Source organism: Pseudorasbora parva, chromosome 23 (genome assembly GCF_024679245.1).
Source record: "Pseudorasbora parva isolate DD20220531a chromosome 23, ASM2467924v1, whole genome shotgun sequence".
NCBI classification, from domain to species: domain Eukaryota; kingdom Metazoa; phylum Chordata; class Actinopteri; order Cypriniformes; family Gobionidae; genus Pseudorasbora; species Pseudorasbora parva.
Genome location: NC_090194.1, coordinates 7,993,500 through 8,013,367, shown reverse-complemented (window position 1 = coordinate 8,013,367; position 19,868 = coordinate 7,993,500). Strand labels below are relative to the sequence as shown.

Genomic DNA, 19,868 nt, shown 5'->3' with positions numbered 1-19,868 from the left:
AGTTATTTTTTAATGTAATTTTTAGTTTCACTTTGTTTTTATTTTAGTATTTTAGAGCTGCCAAAGTTAAAGGGTTACTTCAGCGATTAGCATATGGCTTTGTATCAGTAGGAACCCTGGTGTATATTCAAATGACCGTGCTCCCCCCTCTTATATCCCCCTGAGACGAGAGATTTATGCATTTTATTTCTGGAAAAATTCCTCTCGTGACGCAAATTGACGATATTTGCGTCACGAGAGGAATGTTTGCCCAGAGGCTAAAGACTACAGCCAGCAGAGGGAGCCATTTCCGCATGTTTTCAACTCGTGCATGAGGAATGGAGATCACACTTACAGCACAACTCAGCTACAGGCATTCATTTAAACAGATGCTGAGCAATGTAAGTGTTCTTACAATTAATTTAACTTCTCAAATTAATTTCTATGAAAGTTAAGCTTCCAAAGGCATGAACTGAAAACGCGTTGTGAATGTATGCCGTGAATGTGGTCGCGATTACCTCAGCTCTCATCGCGAGAGCTCATTAGCTCATTTATGACGTTAAATGTAATCTGACTACTAATTTGAGTCTGCTGTGAGACTCACGCGGCAACTTTATCGTTATATTGAACAGACACGTTCAGTGTTTAATTGTACTTTCTGAACTCAGTCACTGTAATCCAGTAGCGGTGGCTTTGGGAATGGCCTCACAGGGCAGCGAAGCATTCTGGGAATTGTAGTCTTTCCTCCCCATGAGACAAAAAATACATTTTAGGTCTTTTCTCAGTCTAGAAAGCACCAAATTCAAAAATAATTTCACATTTCTACCACATTAATGACCCAGTTTAAATACAGATTCATCTTCCCAGCGCTGAAGTACCCCTTTAATGCTTTAATCTATATCCTGTAAATAGGTTTAATGCCAAACATTTTATATGCCATGCCATGCATGTAACAATATATTTAGTGTCAGCTTTTATTTTACTTATACATTTTTTAAATGACAAAATGTATGTATATTATATCATATATTAGCTTGCATTTTTCTCTGTCTCTTCGTCTCTAATCTGCACTCAACCTCACATCTTGATTGAACCTGATTTATGTTTTTGGTCTTCAAAAGTCGCCCTCCCCATCACACTGTCCTTCCTTACAAGCTTTGAGTGCAATTACTCAAGCCTAGTCAAAGCAACAACAATAGTATTTCAAGGTCATCGGCAACGAGCTGAGCTGACAGTTGGCAGGCCGCACAGATACACAGTAATTTACTCTGTCCTTCAGGACATCTGCCTTTCAGGAACCTGCCACGCCACCAGAACAAATGCTCTGTCATTACGAGCAGCTTCTTCTCCCCAGAAGAACCCAGCTGAATTTAGAAGTGTGTACTTATTATTTTATTACGGTGCAGATGGCATGCTGGCACACCTGTGGTTTTGCATGTGTACTTATGGGTGATGTGACTTCCAGGCATGTTGGAGCTCTGGGTTTTTGTTTGGGTTTGTGAGGTCACGGCTCACAAGATGATTTAAGGTCGCTGGAGGAAGTGAGGTTATTATTTCAGGCTGTGGTTTCACACTTTTCACATCTTAGTGCACATACACGCACAAAAAATATGCTCGCACAAAGAGTGTCAACATAAAACATCGAAATATCTTCTTAATGGCACAGCAATTGCACGCTCAGTGAGCAGGCACTTTTCTTTTTTTGTGGAAACATATTAATTTGAGCCTGTTTGAATGCAGTCTTGCATACTTTAAACCCTAACACTCAAAATGATTGATTGGTTAAATAGAGCCAACTCAAATTAGTTTCTACAAATTCACTTTTATGAGTTTTTACTACTTTTTTTCTTTTGAATTCACAAAACTGACACCTTTTAAGTAATCTGAATTGTTTCATTGCTTTGAGTTAAATGAACTTGTTTCTTTTAATTTATACAAACTTAAGTTTTATGAAACCTGGGCTGGGATTTCTATTTCCCTGTATGCTTTGCCACGACACTCAAAAGGGTGACTGCTAAAATTAAGTGTTTAATAATTATTATTTAAATTTATTTATTTTTTTATGCTAGAAGAGTTTCTTGGGGTTTGACAACGAGTGGAGCCATGAGATTAGTTTGAAAACAGATATATGTTTAAAGTTTTATATTACTCATTCATAAAGTTCTGTGCTAATGCTATCAAAACATTGTATTACTAATTAGTAATACATTAATTCATTACGGTAGCATTTATTGAATTAGATACTTAAAGTTAACCAAGTTTCCACTACTAAAAATATTTGAGATTACATGGTAATTTTAAGTTGTGTATGAATTAGCTTAAATACACTGTAAAAAATGTACTGTAGAATTTACAGGATTTACTGGCAAAAAAGTTGCCAATAAAATCCTGTAAAAATGTTATTTATTGCTGTAAAATTGATTACAGAACTTGCGCACCTGCTTTTAAAGGGAATGTTGGATGAAGCTCTGATTGGTTTATTCACGTTACGCCCGAACCACACCTATGAATAATGAAGCTACTTCAGACCAACCCATTTTAGATTTGCACCGGGCGCAAGAGCCATTTAACCCGCCAGGGAAATAGCAACAGCGCCGAGACCTGCCCACAAAGTTACTTGCGCTTCAGGCTTTGACACTTGCGTTTCAGATCGTTAAAATAGGGCCCATTTTGTTTATTAAATGCCAATTTTTTCTTTTCCAAAGCATTTCTAAATTCAGTCCAAATGCCCAACAAACAAAATGTCTAGCCAAAATAACGAAAGTGGTAAAAAAAAACAAAAAAAAAACATGAGTTACCATGCAAATTCAAATATTTCGCTCTTCTCTATATGCGTCAACCTGGTGTGCGTAAAAGTCGATCATTCTTAACAGATGACGGTTTGTTTGGAGAGAAGACGAGATAGAGTTCTTTATTAAACTCATAAAAGACAATAGGATTACAGGAATACTGGATTTTTGCGCGCTGCTCCAGTCAACATGGATTTCAAATTTGAACGATGCCCGCGCTATCCCATAATGCCACAGCACAGTAAGTTATTGTGAAAACGCATAAGCTACAGAAACAACACCTCCTTCTTGTAAATGAATTACAATTGACATGGAAATATACAGTTAAGAACTGTAAAACAATTATTTACCCATAATGCATTGCGAATTACAGCTGCATCTTGTAAAATGCTTAAACAGTAATATTCTGTAAAATTTTGCTGTAAAAACTACAGCAATTTGTTACAGTGTATTACAAATTAAGAGCAATTCAAATGTATTAGTACAAAGTACGAATCTGCAAGTTGTGCTTATTTAAAAAATTATTTTTGTATTCATCTGATTACCTCAACTTTTTGAGTTTGCCAAGCTAAAGAGATGTGTTGTTATTTTAAACTAAAACATTAAAAAATTATATTAAAAAGCTGCACTGTAAACCCTAACGCTCAACATAATTAATTGGTTTAAGTAGGACAAGCTTAAATTAAACAAATTAGTTCAAATGAACCTATGATTATTTAGCACTTTCTTTTATTTTCAAGATCACAGCACGTACATATTTCAAGTAAACTGTTTCATTGTTTTAACAATATGTCCTCCAACCAATACGCCTATATGGTCGTTTTGTCACTTCCTTGAAATACGACCCATAAGAGCATTTACTAAAGTTGCGCCCCTATCGACAATATTTTCATTAATTAAATACAACGCACAGGATCGTATTCTAAAGTTGTGCTCCTATTGACAGTAGAGCACTTTCATTTTAAAGCATTTTTCCCTTTTATCTGCTTAATATTTCAGGTTTTGCATAGCTCAGTTGGTAAAGCATTGCACTACATCAACAACATGTGATCATGCGATCGTGAGTTCGATCCCAGGGAACACATGTGCTCATAAAGTGTGTATGCGCTATAAAATCACTGGGGTAGTTTATGGATGGGGTCGGTGTAGTTGTAAATTAAAAAAATATATATTTTTTGCTAAATGGAAATATGACAAATGGTGGTAAAAAGTCCAGACATTGCATTAAAATGAACACGCATTTTGGTTGGTAACAACAGTCATATGTCATTTCATGACGTCAGATGTAACGCGACACTGTCATTATTTTTACGCCAGCTAGAGGGCGCATGATGTTAAAACGTAAATATAGGTCGGAATAAGGTGCTTGAAAAACGACCTATAGAGTCGTATTTTTTTGGAGGACAGGTTGCGTTTTAAGTTTTATGAAATTGTTTCTTTTAATTCAGACAAACTTAAGTTTTTAAACTTAAAGGGGGGTGAAATGCTGTTTCATGCATACTGAGCTTTTTACACTGTTAAAGACTTGGATTCCCATCCTAAACATAGACAAAGTTTCAAAAACTAATGTTGGGCGTTTGATGGAGTATTTCTGTGTCAAAAATACTCCTTCCGGTTTCTCACAAGTTTCGGAGAGTTTTTTTCGAGTATGGGTCTACTTGACGGTTAAAAAGAGTGGAAGGTCCTTGTATGGGCCGTACGGGCTCTTCTCCCGGTAGGTTGCGCGCAGCGCGTGACTAGAGCACGCTGTAAACAGTCTTTCAGATGCAGATCCAGTCGTCCGTGAACACTTATGTGGCGCGCCGCGCTCCACTTTATTCCTATGCGTTGACGTCGAGCGACTTCAACGCTTCAGCACAGCATTCCGGGAAGGCAGCGCTGCATTTGAACCGATTTGAACGCAGAAATGACGGGAAGCTTCACAACATCGTTTTCAGTTCCGTCTCAAAATGGATTTACACGCCACTGCTGTCACAGAACTTCACCAAATCAGACCAAAGAAGTGTGTTTTTGACGGAGCGGTCCCAGCGATAAAGGTCCTGCTTTGGAAGCAGCCGGTGAGTTAACTTAAACTGCTTCAAATGTCTCTGCTGTCGGCTACGGACGCATGAGTAAACATCAGTAAACGACACGATCGCGTGCTTCGTCATTCAAATGCTCTAACGGTTACTCCATTGTTGTTCTGTATAACGTTACAGTATTCTGACGTGCAAAACCGTTTTGCTTGCTACTTCTAAGGTCTAGTCGCATACCAATAGTCCATAAACCGAATCATGTCCTCATACACTGCGAGTAAAGACACAAAAATGTGGAGAGGCCATTAAATACAGTAACTTACATACCACAGAGACGGACGTCCTGATGTTGCCGTTTCTCCTGTTCAATTTATTTCTCCTTCAGATTTGATTCTGGATCATTATCTGTATTAGCTGACATAGCGATGGGTTCCTCCACGCTTGAGGACGTCACCGCTTTGCGCGCTTGTCATTCTTTAGCTCCGCCCACACGATACGCCTCCAGGCGCTCGGTTTTTTCCGGAAAGACTCGGTACAGCCTATATTTCTTTTATAAATATGATAAAACTAAAGACTTTTCGGAGATATGAAGGATGCAATACTACTCTATAGGTACTCAAGATTGACATGAGATTGACTGACACTGAGTGTTTCACCCCCCCCCTTTAAGTTTTTTCTATTTCCCAGCATGCTTTGCTAATGTAGAAAAGTTTCTGTTAATGTGGGTTTTTGGAGCGTTAGTCATGGTGACAAGTGGTGCATACGGCTTGGTTTGAAAGCATGTTAAATGCCCTACTCATTCAGTAAGTTTTATACCACGTTATTGGTAACATGTTAGCAAATTATAATATTAGCATTTTCTGAATTAGCTTGTTAAAGCTAGCTAAGTTTATACTAATAAAAATGTTGAAAACCTTGAGGTTACATTACAATTTTAAGTTAAATGTGTGAATTAGTGCACTCAAGCATTTTAAGTTAAGAACAATAAAATAAAACCAAACAAAACAAAAATCTGTCAGGTCTGCTTACTTAAACTTTGAATTTCTTAACGTAAATATTTTGAGGCAACTGAGAGCCTCAAATTATTTGAGCTTTGCCAACTTTATTTGGGATTACTGTGATGGAATACAATAAAATAGTTGAAATGTAAACTTTAAACACTAGAAATGCCAAAGCGAAAATTAGAAATGTTGCCTCTTGTGGGGTCTGAACCTGCAACCTAGAACTAAATTCTAGATTAAAGCACATCCCCATGATCTGCTGAAGTGTTCTCCAGCAGTCTCATTAAGAACAAACAGCAGCTCTGCATGCTCCATCCTCGCATTAATGTCATAAAATATGCCTCTGTAGTCATTAGGGTGAAGAAACTTGAATGCAAAATTACTCAGTGAGAAATGAATTTGTATAGAAGCTGTGGAGGAAGCTTTTATCATGTCGTGCAAGATTCAGATCAACATTTGAAGGCTGTGGTGCTGGAACTCAGGGCGATTTGCGTTTGTGTTTGCGCGTGCGTGAGAGCGCGTGCGTGTGCGTGTGTGTGTGTATGCTTGAGTGTTTTGCTTATTCATGCATGCATGTGACATTTCATGAGAAGCCGTTTTACATCAGTGCCTGCCTGTCTGTGGCCAAAGAGCATTTCCTGTCTGCGGGTTGCCGATTTGATATCACATTTACACATGCCCAATAAAGTCCTTTGTGATTTTGGACAGACAAGGTCATAAAATGTGACATCGAAAGTTTGAGAGAGAGAGCTAACGGATGTCATGATGCGTCATAAGCGGCTGCTGATCCCTGTCTTTTACGGCACTCCCTCCTGTGCTGTGTGGGACAGAAAGTGTCTGTTTGTGTTTGTTTAACCCTGTACTGCACAGCGTCACCCCGAGGCAACATAAAATCTTTTGTAAGCAGTTGTTTACTAGATGCTTTAATCCAAAGTGACACTCATTACACGAACAGTCTTTCTGTAGCGACCTGGGGTTTAATGACATGCACAAGAATGGTGATTGTTAATGACTCGCTCTTTTTTTTTTTTTATTCTTGCTCTTGATAATTTGCAAGGATGTGTGCTAGAAGAGTATATGTAGCCTACACACACACACACAAATTGTGGATGCAAGTTTAACAGGCATGGATTTTTAAGTCAAACTGAGCATTGACATTTGACACTGACATGTATATAGTGCACTATGTGAAGATGTTCTGAATTTATTTCCCGCAGGTTTTTTCTTCTTCTTTTTTTTCTTATTGAAAATCATATTAGAATGTGTATCAACTAAAGTTGCCGGTGGGCAAATATGTTGTATGCGCCCCTTCAATGTCAAATTGGAATAGGAGGAGAACGTTTGGCATATAAATCAAAATAACTGCTTTCAACAGATCAATCTTTATTCATAAACAAATCTATTATGTATAAAAGTCGAGGAACATTCGATGTAAACTGAAAAAAGCTGCATCTATCTTATAATATTTTGAATATGAAAATACAACAAAAAGCAAATACATTTGTCTTAAAGTGGCGGTACAGAACAAAGTGCAGCCGTTAAGTTGCCCTAACAGGGCACTGCGTATCAAAAAGTTAAATTAAAATATATATTTTTATTTTATAGTATTCAATGGCTGACTGTAGTAGGTGATTTCATATAATAATGTAAACTCTTTAAAATTTCTCTGAATTTCCACATTATAATGGAATCATTAGCTACTAGTCATAAAAAGAATTAGGGTCCTTGACCGATTAGAATGAAAAGCATCCAAATTGGATTAAGAGGCATCGATATTTTGGCCCTTACAAGAAATATCATAAAAAGGAGGAAACGATAATCTACAGCAATTAATCCCATACTTTAACTCTTTATTGTTCCTTTCCTTCTTTTGTGTGACTGACTGAAGTTTGAACCCCCCAACCCCCCTCCCCCCATGGACGGCAGACCTAGGGGGGAGACGGTAGAGCTGTGGAAAGATTGCTCTCTCATCTCCTTCTGACAGATTTATTCCCTATTGAATTAAGGCATACTGTATAGTAGAGATGTCAGTTAAAGGGTTGTTATGTTTTAGGTATTTAGATATTATAAAAGCAAAAAAAAACTGAACAAGACAAAAATCTTGATTTATTAACCTATTAAATATGCGCTATGTAGGATTTTTGCAGTAAAATATCCAAAAACCACCAGGCCAGTGTTATATATTTTGTTCAGTTGAGTTCTTACAATTTCCCAAATGTTTCCAACTATGTGTACATTTTGAGAAAATTGCTGTTTTAACCAAGGAGCCGGGATGTCTTAGGGAGTCGCCTGTCAGCTGCATCATATCTGCATTTCCCTCGGTTTTCTAAGATGTTCTGCTTAAAATGTCATTCAGTCAGTCTGTGTTCTGCCAGGACTCACCAGACGAGCCGCTGCTGTGAGCGGCTGAAATAAGCCAATCAGAGCAGAGCTCAACATTAATATTCATGACTCTTCCAAATAAGGCAAAAACAGAGCATTACATCCGGGACAATTGATAGGGTTGTAAATGGACCTGTAGAACCATATCTGGAAAATGTTTGCCCTTAAATAAGCCACATACCCTCTATGTAGATATCCGAGAACAATTTAACATAATGTTTCAACTCATTCTAGGGCACCTTTCATGGTTAACAAATATACCGTAATAAAATGTTAATATTATTTGTTAATTATAATTGTACTTTTGACAGTGTACAAGCATCTGTAAACTACACACAATACTGGATTTTCAGCTGCAGAATCATCATGTTGCAAAGCTGTGTTTTTAAGCAGTTGAAAGTATTATTGTATTTTATGTGTATGTATGATGGAGGGTTATCTGTGTGAGGGTTATGATGGACTGGGAAAGGTTTTGGGCTAATTTTTAGTCCCAGTTTTTCCATGAACTGTTGTGACCATGATGGTTTGGGGAATAATCAATTAATACGAATATGAATCCCTAAAGGCATGTCATGACAGGTGCATGGTGTTTCTGGCTTTGAAAATAAAAAGGGAGGGAAATGGTATTGATATGTTAATGAGGAAAACAATTCTTGAGTGTTTATGTGAGTGCCATATGTAACAGTGGGTTTTTTAAGCATGTTTGTGTTTATGTAAATTAAGTACACTTCACTGTTGAATTAAATATTGTAATGTAAATTTTAAGGTGTGTTATAAAAATAACGAATACTAAATAATACAGTAAAAAACAATGTTTCATATTAAAAAATGGTATGTATATTTAACCTCCTCCATAAAGCATCTTTTTATTTTATTTTATTTTTATTTACAGCATGCAGAGAGCAGTCGTAACCAAGGGTCGAGGGCTTTTCTCAGAAGCACAATAGTGATTGAGCTCAGACAGATCGCAGTAACTCAGCCATGACTGCAATTGCTCTCCCACAATCCCATGCATTGTATAAGTACATGTGCATATATTGATTTATATGCAAAGTGTTTCTTTAAGCAAGCATATGTGTGCTTGATGGAATGTTTACCAGTCTCTGGGGCCTTTAAGAGTGTTGCATAAATGTTTTTAAATAAGCTTTCCCATATGAGTGTGGATAAGTCTTCGTGAGTGAGTGTTTAAAGGATGAAAGTAAGAGTAAAGGTAAATTAGAAGGACTTGTAGTATGATCATTTTCCCACAGGGATGTTTCATCTACTGAGAGAACCGTTTAGTTCTTTCACTTCACACTGTGCTTTACACTTTAATTTTAAGTTTTAAAAAAATACTTGTTATAATAGCTACTTTCATTATTGTATGTGTGTGTGTGTGTGTTGTGTTTAACACACAAATCCCTTTCATCTGTGCAAAGATCTGCTATATACGTATGATCTGTTGATCATGATCTGATTATGCAAGCATAAAAATCATTATCACTGAGAGGTGAAGTGATTAACATCGATTATCTCTTCATCACAGCACCTGTTAGTGGGTGGGCTATATTAGTCAGCAACTGAACATTTTGTTGTCAAAGTTGATGTGTTAGAGTTTGACAAGGGCCAAATTGTGATGGCTAGATGCATGGGCTAGTGCATCTCTAAAACTGCAGCTCTTGTTGGTGTTCCCGCATCTGCAGTGGTCAGTATCTATCAAAAGTGGTCAGAGGAAGGAACAGCGGTGAACCGGCGACAGGGTCATGGGCGGCCAAGGCTCACTGATGCACACAGAGAGCGAAGGCTTTCAAACAGATGAGCTACTGGAGCTCAAATTGCTCAAGAAGTTAATGCTGGTACTGATAGAAAGGTGTCAGAATACACAGTGTGTTGCGTATGAAGCTGTATAACCGCAGACCAGTCAGGGTGCCCATGCTGACCCTTGTCCACCCCTGAAAGCATCAACAGTGGCACGTGAGCATAAGAACTGGTCCACAGAGAAATGGAAGAAGGTGGCCTGGTCTGATGAATAATGTTTTCTTTTACATCACGTGGATGGCTAGGTGCATGTGTGTCGCTTAGCTGGGGAACACATGGCACCAGGACGCACTATGGGAAGAAGGCAAGCAGGCGGAGGCAGTGTGATGCTTTGAGTAATGTTCTGCTGGGAAACCTTGGGTCCTGCCATCCATGTGGATGTTACTTTGACACGTACCACCTACTTAAGCCATGTTGCAGACCATGTAAATGCTTTCATGGAAACGGTATTCCCTGGTGGCTGTGGCCTCTTTCAGCAGGATAATGTGCCCTGCCACAAAGCAAAAATGGTTTAGGAGTCTTTGAGGAGCACAACTACGAGTTTAAGTTGTTGACTTGGCCTCCAAATTCCCCAGATCTCAATCCAGTTGAGCATCTGTGGAATGTGCTGAACAAACAAGTCTGATCCATGGAGGCCCCACCTCACAACTTACAGGACTTAAAGGATCTGCTGCTAACATCTTGGTGCCAGATACCACAGCACACCTTCAGGGGTCTAGTGGAGTCCATGCATTGATGGGTCAGGGCTGTTTTTACAGCAAAAGGCACTGTAAGGCTCAAAGGTCTCAAAACCAGTTCTGATCAAAGAAGTGACCCACACAGAAACAATTTTCTATATTTACTTTGTCTCTGCATTGTTTCACCATTTTCCAATTTCCATCCATCCACCCACCCATCCATCCATCCATCCATCCATCCATCCACCCACCCATCCATCCATCCATCCATCCATCCATCCATCCATCCATCCACCCACCCACCCATCCATCCATCCATCCATCCATCCATCCATCCATCCATCCATCCATCCATCCATTCAAAGGTTTAGGGTCAGTAAGAGGTTTTTGAAAGAAGTCTCTTATGCTTACTTAGGCTGTATCTATTTGCTCAAAATTCTGTTAAGTCAGTTATGTTGTAAAGTAGTATTACAATTTAAAATATCCGTTTTCTATTTTAATATAAAATTCAATATGATGGCAAAGCTGAATTTTCAGCATCATTACTCCCGTCTTCAGTGTCACACGATCCTTCAGAAATCGTTCTAATGTGCTGATTTGGTGCTTTAAAAATTGGCAACTGACATGTTCTTTTTCAAAAGAGTAGCTTGACTATTACGAGTAGCTTGCAAAATGCCCTGAAATTGTCTATGACATTTGCTTTTTTTCCTAATAGTATTCTATATTCCAAAGGCTTATCTCGGCTACGGTTTTCAAACCGACTCCCTCCCTGAAACCCCTCTGGTTAATGTATTCAGCAAATTGATGACAAGATCGCTCTCAACTTGGCCAAGTGTTTGTTATCAACCACCTCAGTCCCCCATCTGCTGGGACGCCAGCCACACATCCCCCATAATTCCCTGCGCAGATGTGGCCATAAGGAGCAAGCTCATCCCAATCTCTCCATATAATCCCTTCACAGCCCATTCATACCAGAGAGAGGTTGTGCAATCACCGATAGACTTGGCTTTCATCAGTTTGGTTCCTTTCTTTTATTGAGGTCAATAGTGAAGCATGTTCTCACACAGTACAATCCCACTGCGCAGAATGTCTCGTAATGTCAGGAGGATTAAAACGCACATTGTCAAATCAAGTCAAAACAAGCAGAGATAACAATAATACATTCGAAAAACCAGGTCTCGGTAATGCTTTCCCTCTTTTGCCAGTAACCTTTATCTTAATCGAAATTCCTGTTGCGTTTTGCTCACAGATCATTTGAAGAAAATATAGGGTTTCAGAGTCATGCACGTGTCCTGGCAAAGTAATAACCCCAAAGTCACGAATGACATTTAATGTTTGAAAGATAAGAGGTGAACACAAATTGAAACTGAAGACTGACTGACCGCACGCTGTCACCATTCACTTTGAAAATGCTCAATTTCTCTTTGCAGAATCCGCATGAAGTGCTTTTTTTTAAAGTTTGTGCTTTATCTTGCTATGCTGGAAGCTCTTCGCTCATTAAAGAGCTGTTGATGCTATTTTTAAATTAGTAAGCTCTCAGAATCTCATTTGGTTCGATATGACAAACTGATTTGGTATATCAGATACTTGCTGTCAATGTATTCATATTTGGCACCTTAAATGCATTTTATTTCATATTTCATGTGAAAGTTCAAGTGTAAGGCAGAATTTCTAAATTGATTAAGATGTGAAGCATACTGATTTATACAACATATGTACAACAGTCCCGCAAAATTTTACAAAATGTCTTCAATAAATAGTCATGGATCATAAACAGTCCATATACATCCATGGATTTAAAAGGTACTTCATTTAATTTTCAATATAAATTGCGAGTTAAATATATCTTAATCATAATAGTGTTTTGGAATGGATCACAACATCAAAAATAAAACAAGCACCCTGAGTTGTGTATAATGGTTTAGTAGCATTAAAAAAAGTCAAGTGTTCACAGTTCCAAGTGTATAAATTTGCTTCATGCATTCACGGCGTTTCCCTTTAAACAGTGATTGGCTGAAAACATAAGTCACTCGTTGTTATTGATGGCCGGTGAGGGTTTGCTCCTTATCCCATCTGTGGCGGCCCTGGAGGTCTCAGTCACAAACCTCCGAGGAATCCACACCGATGTCAGTATCCGCACATACTCCTTTCGGAAGTTCCGGTTGAGGAGTCCGTAAATGATGGCGTTGAGGCAACTGTTGAAATAGGCCATAAAGTAGCTGACCACGAAGAGCCACTCTGGAACACGCGGCGCCATGACCTCTGGGTCGATGGCCACCACCAGTCCGATGAGGTTGAGCGGAGCCCAGCAGATCGCGAACAAAACGAACACAACGAACATGGTGACGAAGTTGCGCAGGTCGCTGGGCCTCACCCTGGAGCGCTCCTCGCTCTTGACCTTCCGCCTCACCTGTATCACCAGAACCCAAATCCTCAGGTAGCAGAAGGTCACCACGCCGATGGGCACCAGGAAGTGAACCACCACCACGATCACAGTGTAGGAGCTGCTGGCAGTCTGCGTGAAGGTGCAGGAGTAAACGCGGGGGTCGTAACTCAGCGAGCCCACGAAGAAGTTGGGAAGAATGGCCAGCACAGTGAGCGCCCAGATCAGGGCCACCAACAGCAGCGTGTTACGGAAGCTGTAGAGACGACCGTAAGCAAAACTGTGACAGATGTAGCAGTAACGGTTGATGGCGATGCCGGTGATGTTGAAAACGGAGCCGATCACGCTCAAGCCCATTAGGAAGCCGCTGACTTTACACTGGGTTTCCCCCAGAGACCAGCCGTCGTGGAAGATCGCGTACAACACCAGCGGGTAGGGATAGAAAGCCACCACCAGGTCGGCGAAGGCCAGGCTGACGACAAACACGTTGCCTGTGTGAAAGAGAGCAAGAAAAGAGGGCTTGTTAATAACCTTGCACAATTTTACACTAAGGCCAGATCAAAAATGATGAGCAAATAGTGTTGGCCCACATCTGGTATGAGTGGAATCCACATGTACCAGATTTGGCCCGGATCTGGGACTACACTATGTTGGATCATATCAATAAAATAAATAAAATTATGATTTTAACTTTACAAATTGACACTGTGACCAGGTAAAAATGTTGATGTTGATGTTAAAAATGTTTATATATATATATATATAAATGGATGCTGCATTAAATATTTTTTAAAGCGTTAAACTTAAAAAAAAAAATTACAAAAATTAAATGTGCTAATTTTGACAGCATTTGCTATATATATATATATATATATATATATATATATATATATATATATATATATATATATATATATATATATATATATATATATATATATATATATATCTTGATGTGGGTCTGGCTTGTCAGGCTAGCAAATTGGCATATTAGAATGGTTTCTGAAGGATCATGTGATGAAACTTCAGTTTTGCCATCACAGGAATATTTTAAATATTTCACAATTTTACTTAATTTGATTGTACTTAACTGTACACTCTCAGAGAAAAAAGTTACAGTGGAGGTACAATTTTGTTCCATGGGGAACAAAAGGTAACTTTATACCTTTAAAGGTACACAATTGGTTCCATATTGTTTTCCTCAGTCTTTTTATGTTAATGAATTAAGATGTTTTATTGAAAAAGTTTGGTCACCATTATGGTGATCAGTGTTCTCTTTAGGGGGGCAGTTTGACTTGGAATTTTATGTGAGTTTGTGGCTTTGTTACAGTGTAAATAAAACACATAATTTTTAAAACAAAAGAAGCCATAAACAAATTGAATCATAAAGAATAATGTTTGACTAAACTCAAATATTATGAAATAATATTCACCAATATATTGCCATAGATCAGACATTCTACATTCTGATTTTTAAAAACATTCTAAGAGGGACATTTTTTTTAAGCACATAGATTTTAAGAATCAGCATATAAATCTCAACAATTGTGGCATACTTTATGCTGCAATGCATGCTGGGAGCCACAAGTTTTATACTGTGGCGGCTTAGAAGGGTGGGAGCTAAACTCTGGAGGACATCAGCTCTCTAGGACTAAACTTACCTATCCCTGACATAGAGGTACAAAAATGTACCCCAGTGACGGCCACTTGTACTTTAAAAGGTGACATTTTGTACTATTTTTTACTATTTTTGTACTATTTTGTACTACACTGTATTTCTGATCCAATACATGCAGCCTTAGTGAGCAAAAGAAAATGTCAAAGACAAAACCCAAACTGTTAAAAAGTAGTACATCGACCTTCTTAGATTTTATGCCAAATTTTTCTGTTTCTGGCAACCAGAAACACATTTTATTTTTCGCCAGCAGTACATGAGAATCATTTCATGCGTTTATGTTTCTGGTAAATAGATGTATGTTGACTTTGTGCATCAAAAAGCACTATTTCGCAGTATACATATTACTATCTGTGCTTTCTTTGCCCCTCAAAGCTTGTGTTGTGGCACTTAAATTGAAAACAGGGGTAAACTCATGTGAACAACAAGATGAGAACATGAGAGAAAATGAGAGAGGGAACGAGAATCAAGAATGACAAAGCTTCAGAGCGAAAAGGAAAGACAAAGACTGAATCACATCATCTTCAAAAGCAGCATCTCCGGGGAGTGTGAAGCCTTTGATTACAGCGTGACAGCATAAAACACATCGCTCTCTAAAACAATGCGCTCTCTTCAACCTCTGCCCTCTCAGATTAATCTCACGCATGGAGTGCTGCGTTTAAACTTCTGTATGTCGAACGATCCATTTGCTCACTTCTCATGTTAAACAGTCACCGTTTACAGATTACCGTATAAACAGCTGACTGAGTCAACTCATTAGCATAGAGTCCAGATAGCCCTTTATTCCGTATTACTGCTGGCGAATATCTGCATACATTTCCCAGGTAGAATAATGAACGTGAAAAGTAGAATCTCACAAAAACATGCTAGGTCACATTTTACTCCAAAATTAATAGTTTGCATAAAATAATGAAGTCTATTCATATTTTTGTGCATCACGATCTTCCTTCTTAACACATTACCATAATACATCAGATATTATATATTATTTATACAAATTATTTTAACTAAGACAGTTCTTTATTTATAAAATTTAAATAAAGATTTAATGCACTTTTATATAAAAGAAGCGCACATGAGTACTTTAAAATGCAATTCTGCAGTGAGAATATGATTAGCATTTGTATTAGGGTAAAGATAACTTTGTGGAATGTGCTTAATATGTGCTTAATTATAATAATCCTACTTAGTAATAATAGAAAAAAAAGAAAAGGTCCAATAAAATATCATTTTCTTTATGCACAATAAGATTTATTTTCATTTATTTATTTTTATTTTATTTTCTGAGTGGTCTGGACATATTCTTGCCAAATATCATGAGATTCACCTTTAACTCTTTCCCTGACAACGTTCTTTTTTTCCTCTTTTTTTTAAGTTGCCAGCCACCGCCAGCACTTTTGATCATATATCAAAAGAAAGATCAGGCCTTCTGCTTTTAAACTAAAAAAAAAAAAAAAAAAAACTTTTATTCTAGCCTCATGCTTTTTTTTATTTATTTTTTTATAAACACTGGATTGTGGGTAAGTTTCATAAAAAAAACATTTTGAGCAAAAAACTGAGAAAATCTGGATCAGATTAGTTGGATGATCAAAACACAGATGGAGTAGATCGAGTCCATCACCACACCCAAAGCTTCACGGTCCTATTGCATTTCTTGTGTCGACATTTCTTCAGTAACATTCGGCCATTTTGATTGATGCTGTTAATTGTTGTTGATCGCATTATTTTTCCTATGTATCATTTGTTTTTCCTTCTTCTTTGTCTGTGTTTTGATCTGGAGATACTGTACTCATTCAGGAGATGTGTAATATCACCTTATAACAGTACACTGTAAAATAATATTTAAAAAATAAGTTACTTGGTTGCCTTAAAATTTTGAGTTCAATGAAATTACAAATTTGATAATCGATAACATTTGTTAAAATATTATTAAAAGATTTAGTAGGCATATTGGTTAATTGCGTTTCTTTTATTTGTGAAGACGCAGTGAAACATGACAAATTGTTCTGTTTTCATGATTTATAATTTTATGTGGTTCAGATACAATAATATTTTGAGTTTTTATTCATTAAACCAATTTCCTTCATCGTATCAACTTAATTTTTTTTATTTCAATAAACTCAACATTTTAAGGCAACCAGGTTACTTCGTTTTTTAAGTTAAACCAACAATATTTTTTACAGTGTAAGAACACAGAAACAGGGTTGTCAACTCTCACGCATTTGGAATGAGACACAATTTCAGGTTCTGTGTCACGTGTGACAGAGCGAGTCACAGCAATCTAGTCTGATGTGAGAATGTGCACGTGACATGAATGTCTATTTGGAGTACAAAGAAATCACAATTGCTGTTGAATTGTATTCATACCTTTCCACTCTGCCTAACTTAATCTCACGCCAAAATGCCAAACCTGCTTTTGATCTTAAACAAAGCAAAGCTTTTGAGTTTTTTAAAGTTTTAATGCGAAATTCAAACAATAAATAACGCTAATGTGGCATAATCTTAAAGCCAGAGAGGCGTTGAAAAACGGAGTTGCGACATGCTCTCGTCTCCCACGCGGTCAGGTGGTTCATGGAGCACTCAATACTTCTAGCGCCAATGCATTTGAATGGCTTAAGAGGATACACAACCGTTTCGCTATACAGATGTTTGCAGCAAATTTTGGTAAACAGTACAGCATAGTGTGCATTGATTATTAAGTCAACCATATTTACAGGATAGTTTTATTAGGGAGAGTGATAGAGATACAGCATTGTAACATTAATGTTATTCTTGTATTTAGCCCTCAGGTATTCCTTACTAATTGGTCACACTCATACTTATTGATGACAAACCATACAGCAAAACTATTTTTCAATTAAATAAATGTTCTATATTTTAGTTCAATAATATTTATTGAATAATTTGAGGAGATATTTTGGTACTAAATACTATTTGTGCTATAATTATTGTCAATTAATCGCTGAATGCGATAATTTGACCCATGTTTAAAATAGTGCTAACACAAACTCATTTTTCCTTATTATGTACAGTAGGCTATACTACATATGAACTGATACTGAATCAAGATCGATATCGATATCTCACCATTCCCCCCCCCCCCCCCCCCCCCATTGCAGGGAAGCGTTTTTTCCTAATTGACGAGATCAGTGGCAGGGAATGAGGTAAAAGAATAATAAATAATTGTATCAAAGTCATGAGTGGGAAACAGCTTTAATCAGGCACACATTTCCCCCTCATTGCCTGAAGCTTTTTAGACCATTTTAACATTCAGAGGCTTTCTCCCTCCCGGCCCTAAGACTCCGGAAGAAACGTGAGGGCCATAAACTTAAGGACCCCCATTAATCAGACTTTCCTGTTGAAAGCGATGCAAAACATTTCACATGGATTTTGTCAGATATCACCAATAGCAATGCATATACAATCCATCCTTTCCAGCAAATGCCAAAAATCATCCCCATCCCATTCTCAGCATGACATTATGGAGATATTAACCCATTTTTAACCCATATTTTCTTCTGTTCATCACCGTGGCCTTTAAAAATGATCCAAAAAAAACATTTTCAGCCTGTCATGTTGAAACGACACTGACTTTTCTCTTTTCAGCTATTCTCAGCTTTATTCACACGATAAAGCTATCGAATGATAAACACAATTACCCTGACCTACCGGAGCCCAACCTTTCTTCTCTGTGCTTCCTTCTCTTTTCTTTAGACTTTTATCCCCACATATAATTCAGCTGAGATGAAGCACATTCAAGGTCATACTGCTGCTCAGTAGATGAATGTACCATGAAATAATACCCAATGTGAGAGCTATAAAATACACTTTTGTGTTCGCAACCAACCTGTGGGTAACATGCATGGTATACAATCGCTATATAATCCTCTATTTCTTTTTTTTCTTCTTTTTTATAGTTTTAAATTAATAATGTCATATTAATGTCTCCTCTTTATATTCATGTCTTTCTTTCTTTCTTTATTTATTTACTTTACTATAATGCATCTCTGCATATTTAGAGCTGTATCAAGAGATGATTATGCAGAATATTGATGTGATTTCAGATAATGCTAAATAAATGCCGCCCACTGAGCAGGAATAATTAATGAGCAACAATACAGCATAATAATAAAATGATGATATAGCAGACAATATAATGTATAATATAGTAATTTGGACAGTTCTCTCTGTCTTGTATGAAAATATGCGCAACGTATACAAGATAACGTATATGAGAAATATGTTTGATTTAATGGCGTGTGTGGGGGGGGGCATGTTGCTGTGGCATATGAGGACACAAATGTGTATAATGACATGGGTATGACATAGGTAATACAAGGAGAGGGTGAAATATGAGGACATTGGCCATGTCCCCACTTTTTAAAATGCTTATAAATCATACAGGATGAGTTTTTTTTAGAAAGTAAAAATACAGAATGTTTCCTGATGGGTAGGTTTTGGGGCAGGGGCAGTGTAAGGGGATAGAAAATATGGTTTGTTCAGTATAAAAACCATTATGCTTATGGATTGTCCCCAAATGTCAGAAAAACAAACGTGTGTGTGCGCGTGCTCGCGCGCACGTGTGACAGAGCGAGTCACAGCAATCTAGTCTGATGTGAGTGTGCACGTGACATGAATGTCTATTTGGAGTACAAAGAAATCACAATTGCTGTTGAATTGTATTCATACCTTTCCACATTCAAGATCGTGCATCGGGGTCCCTACACCTTTTGACAAACACAATTTCATTATTTTACATGACTTTTTCTTGTAATTTGTGATAGCTGATAAAAAAATTTGTAGATCAGAACTGGAAAAAATCATCATGACAAAGTGTCATGTCTGATAATTTCAGGTTTTCCAGAACTATAGGAACTCTCGTAATAATGGGATATGAATGTCACATATCAATTTGACAACACTGTTTTTTCTTTTCAGTTTTCTAAAAATTAGTAGTGGAAGTACGCCGACTGTGAGGATATGGAAATATAAAGAGTAAGAAAAGAAGCAGTTAGGAACATGAAGATAAAGGTAAATGACTTTTCCTAGTTACAGTGTGAAGGAAAACCTGACAGGGGAATCTGAGGAAAAGTTCTGGAGACAGAACTGAAGGCTAGGGTTCTTATAGGTTCATTATAAAAGCACTTGAGCAGGGTCAGACAGGGTTATG

At 37.6% G+C, this 19,868-nt stretch overlaps 1 protein-coding gene across 1 annotated transcript in view; it reads right to left on the bottom strand.

The window, feature by feature from the left end:
• Positions 1 to 11,653: 11,653 nt before the first annotated feature.
• mtnr1bb (melatonin receptor 1Bb) overlaps positions 11,654 to 19,868 on the bottom strand; it is a 28,878-nt gene continuing 20,663 nt past the window's right edge. Inside the window, exon 3 of the mRNA XM_067433864.1 lies at positions 11,654 to 13,514. Coding sequence (XP_067289965.1) covers positions 12,667 to 13,514 — 848 coding nt within the window. The 3' untranslated portion in view covers positions 11,654 to 12,666. The remainder of the gene's footprint in view (positions 13,515 to 19,868) is intronic.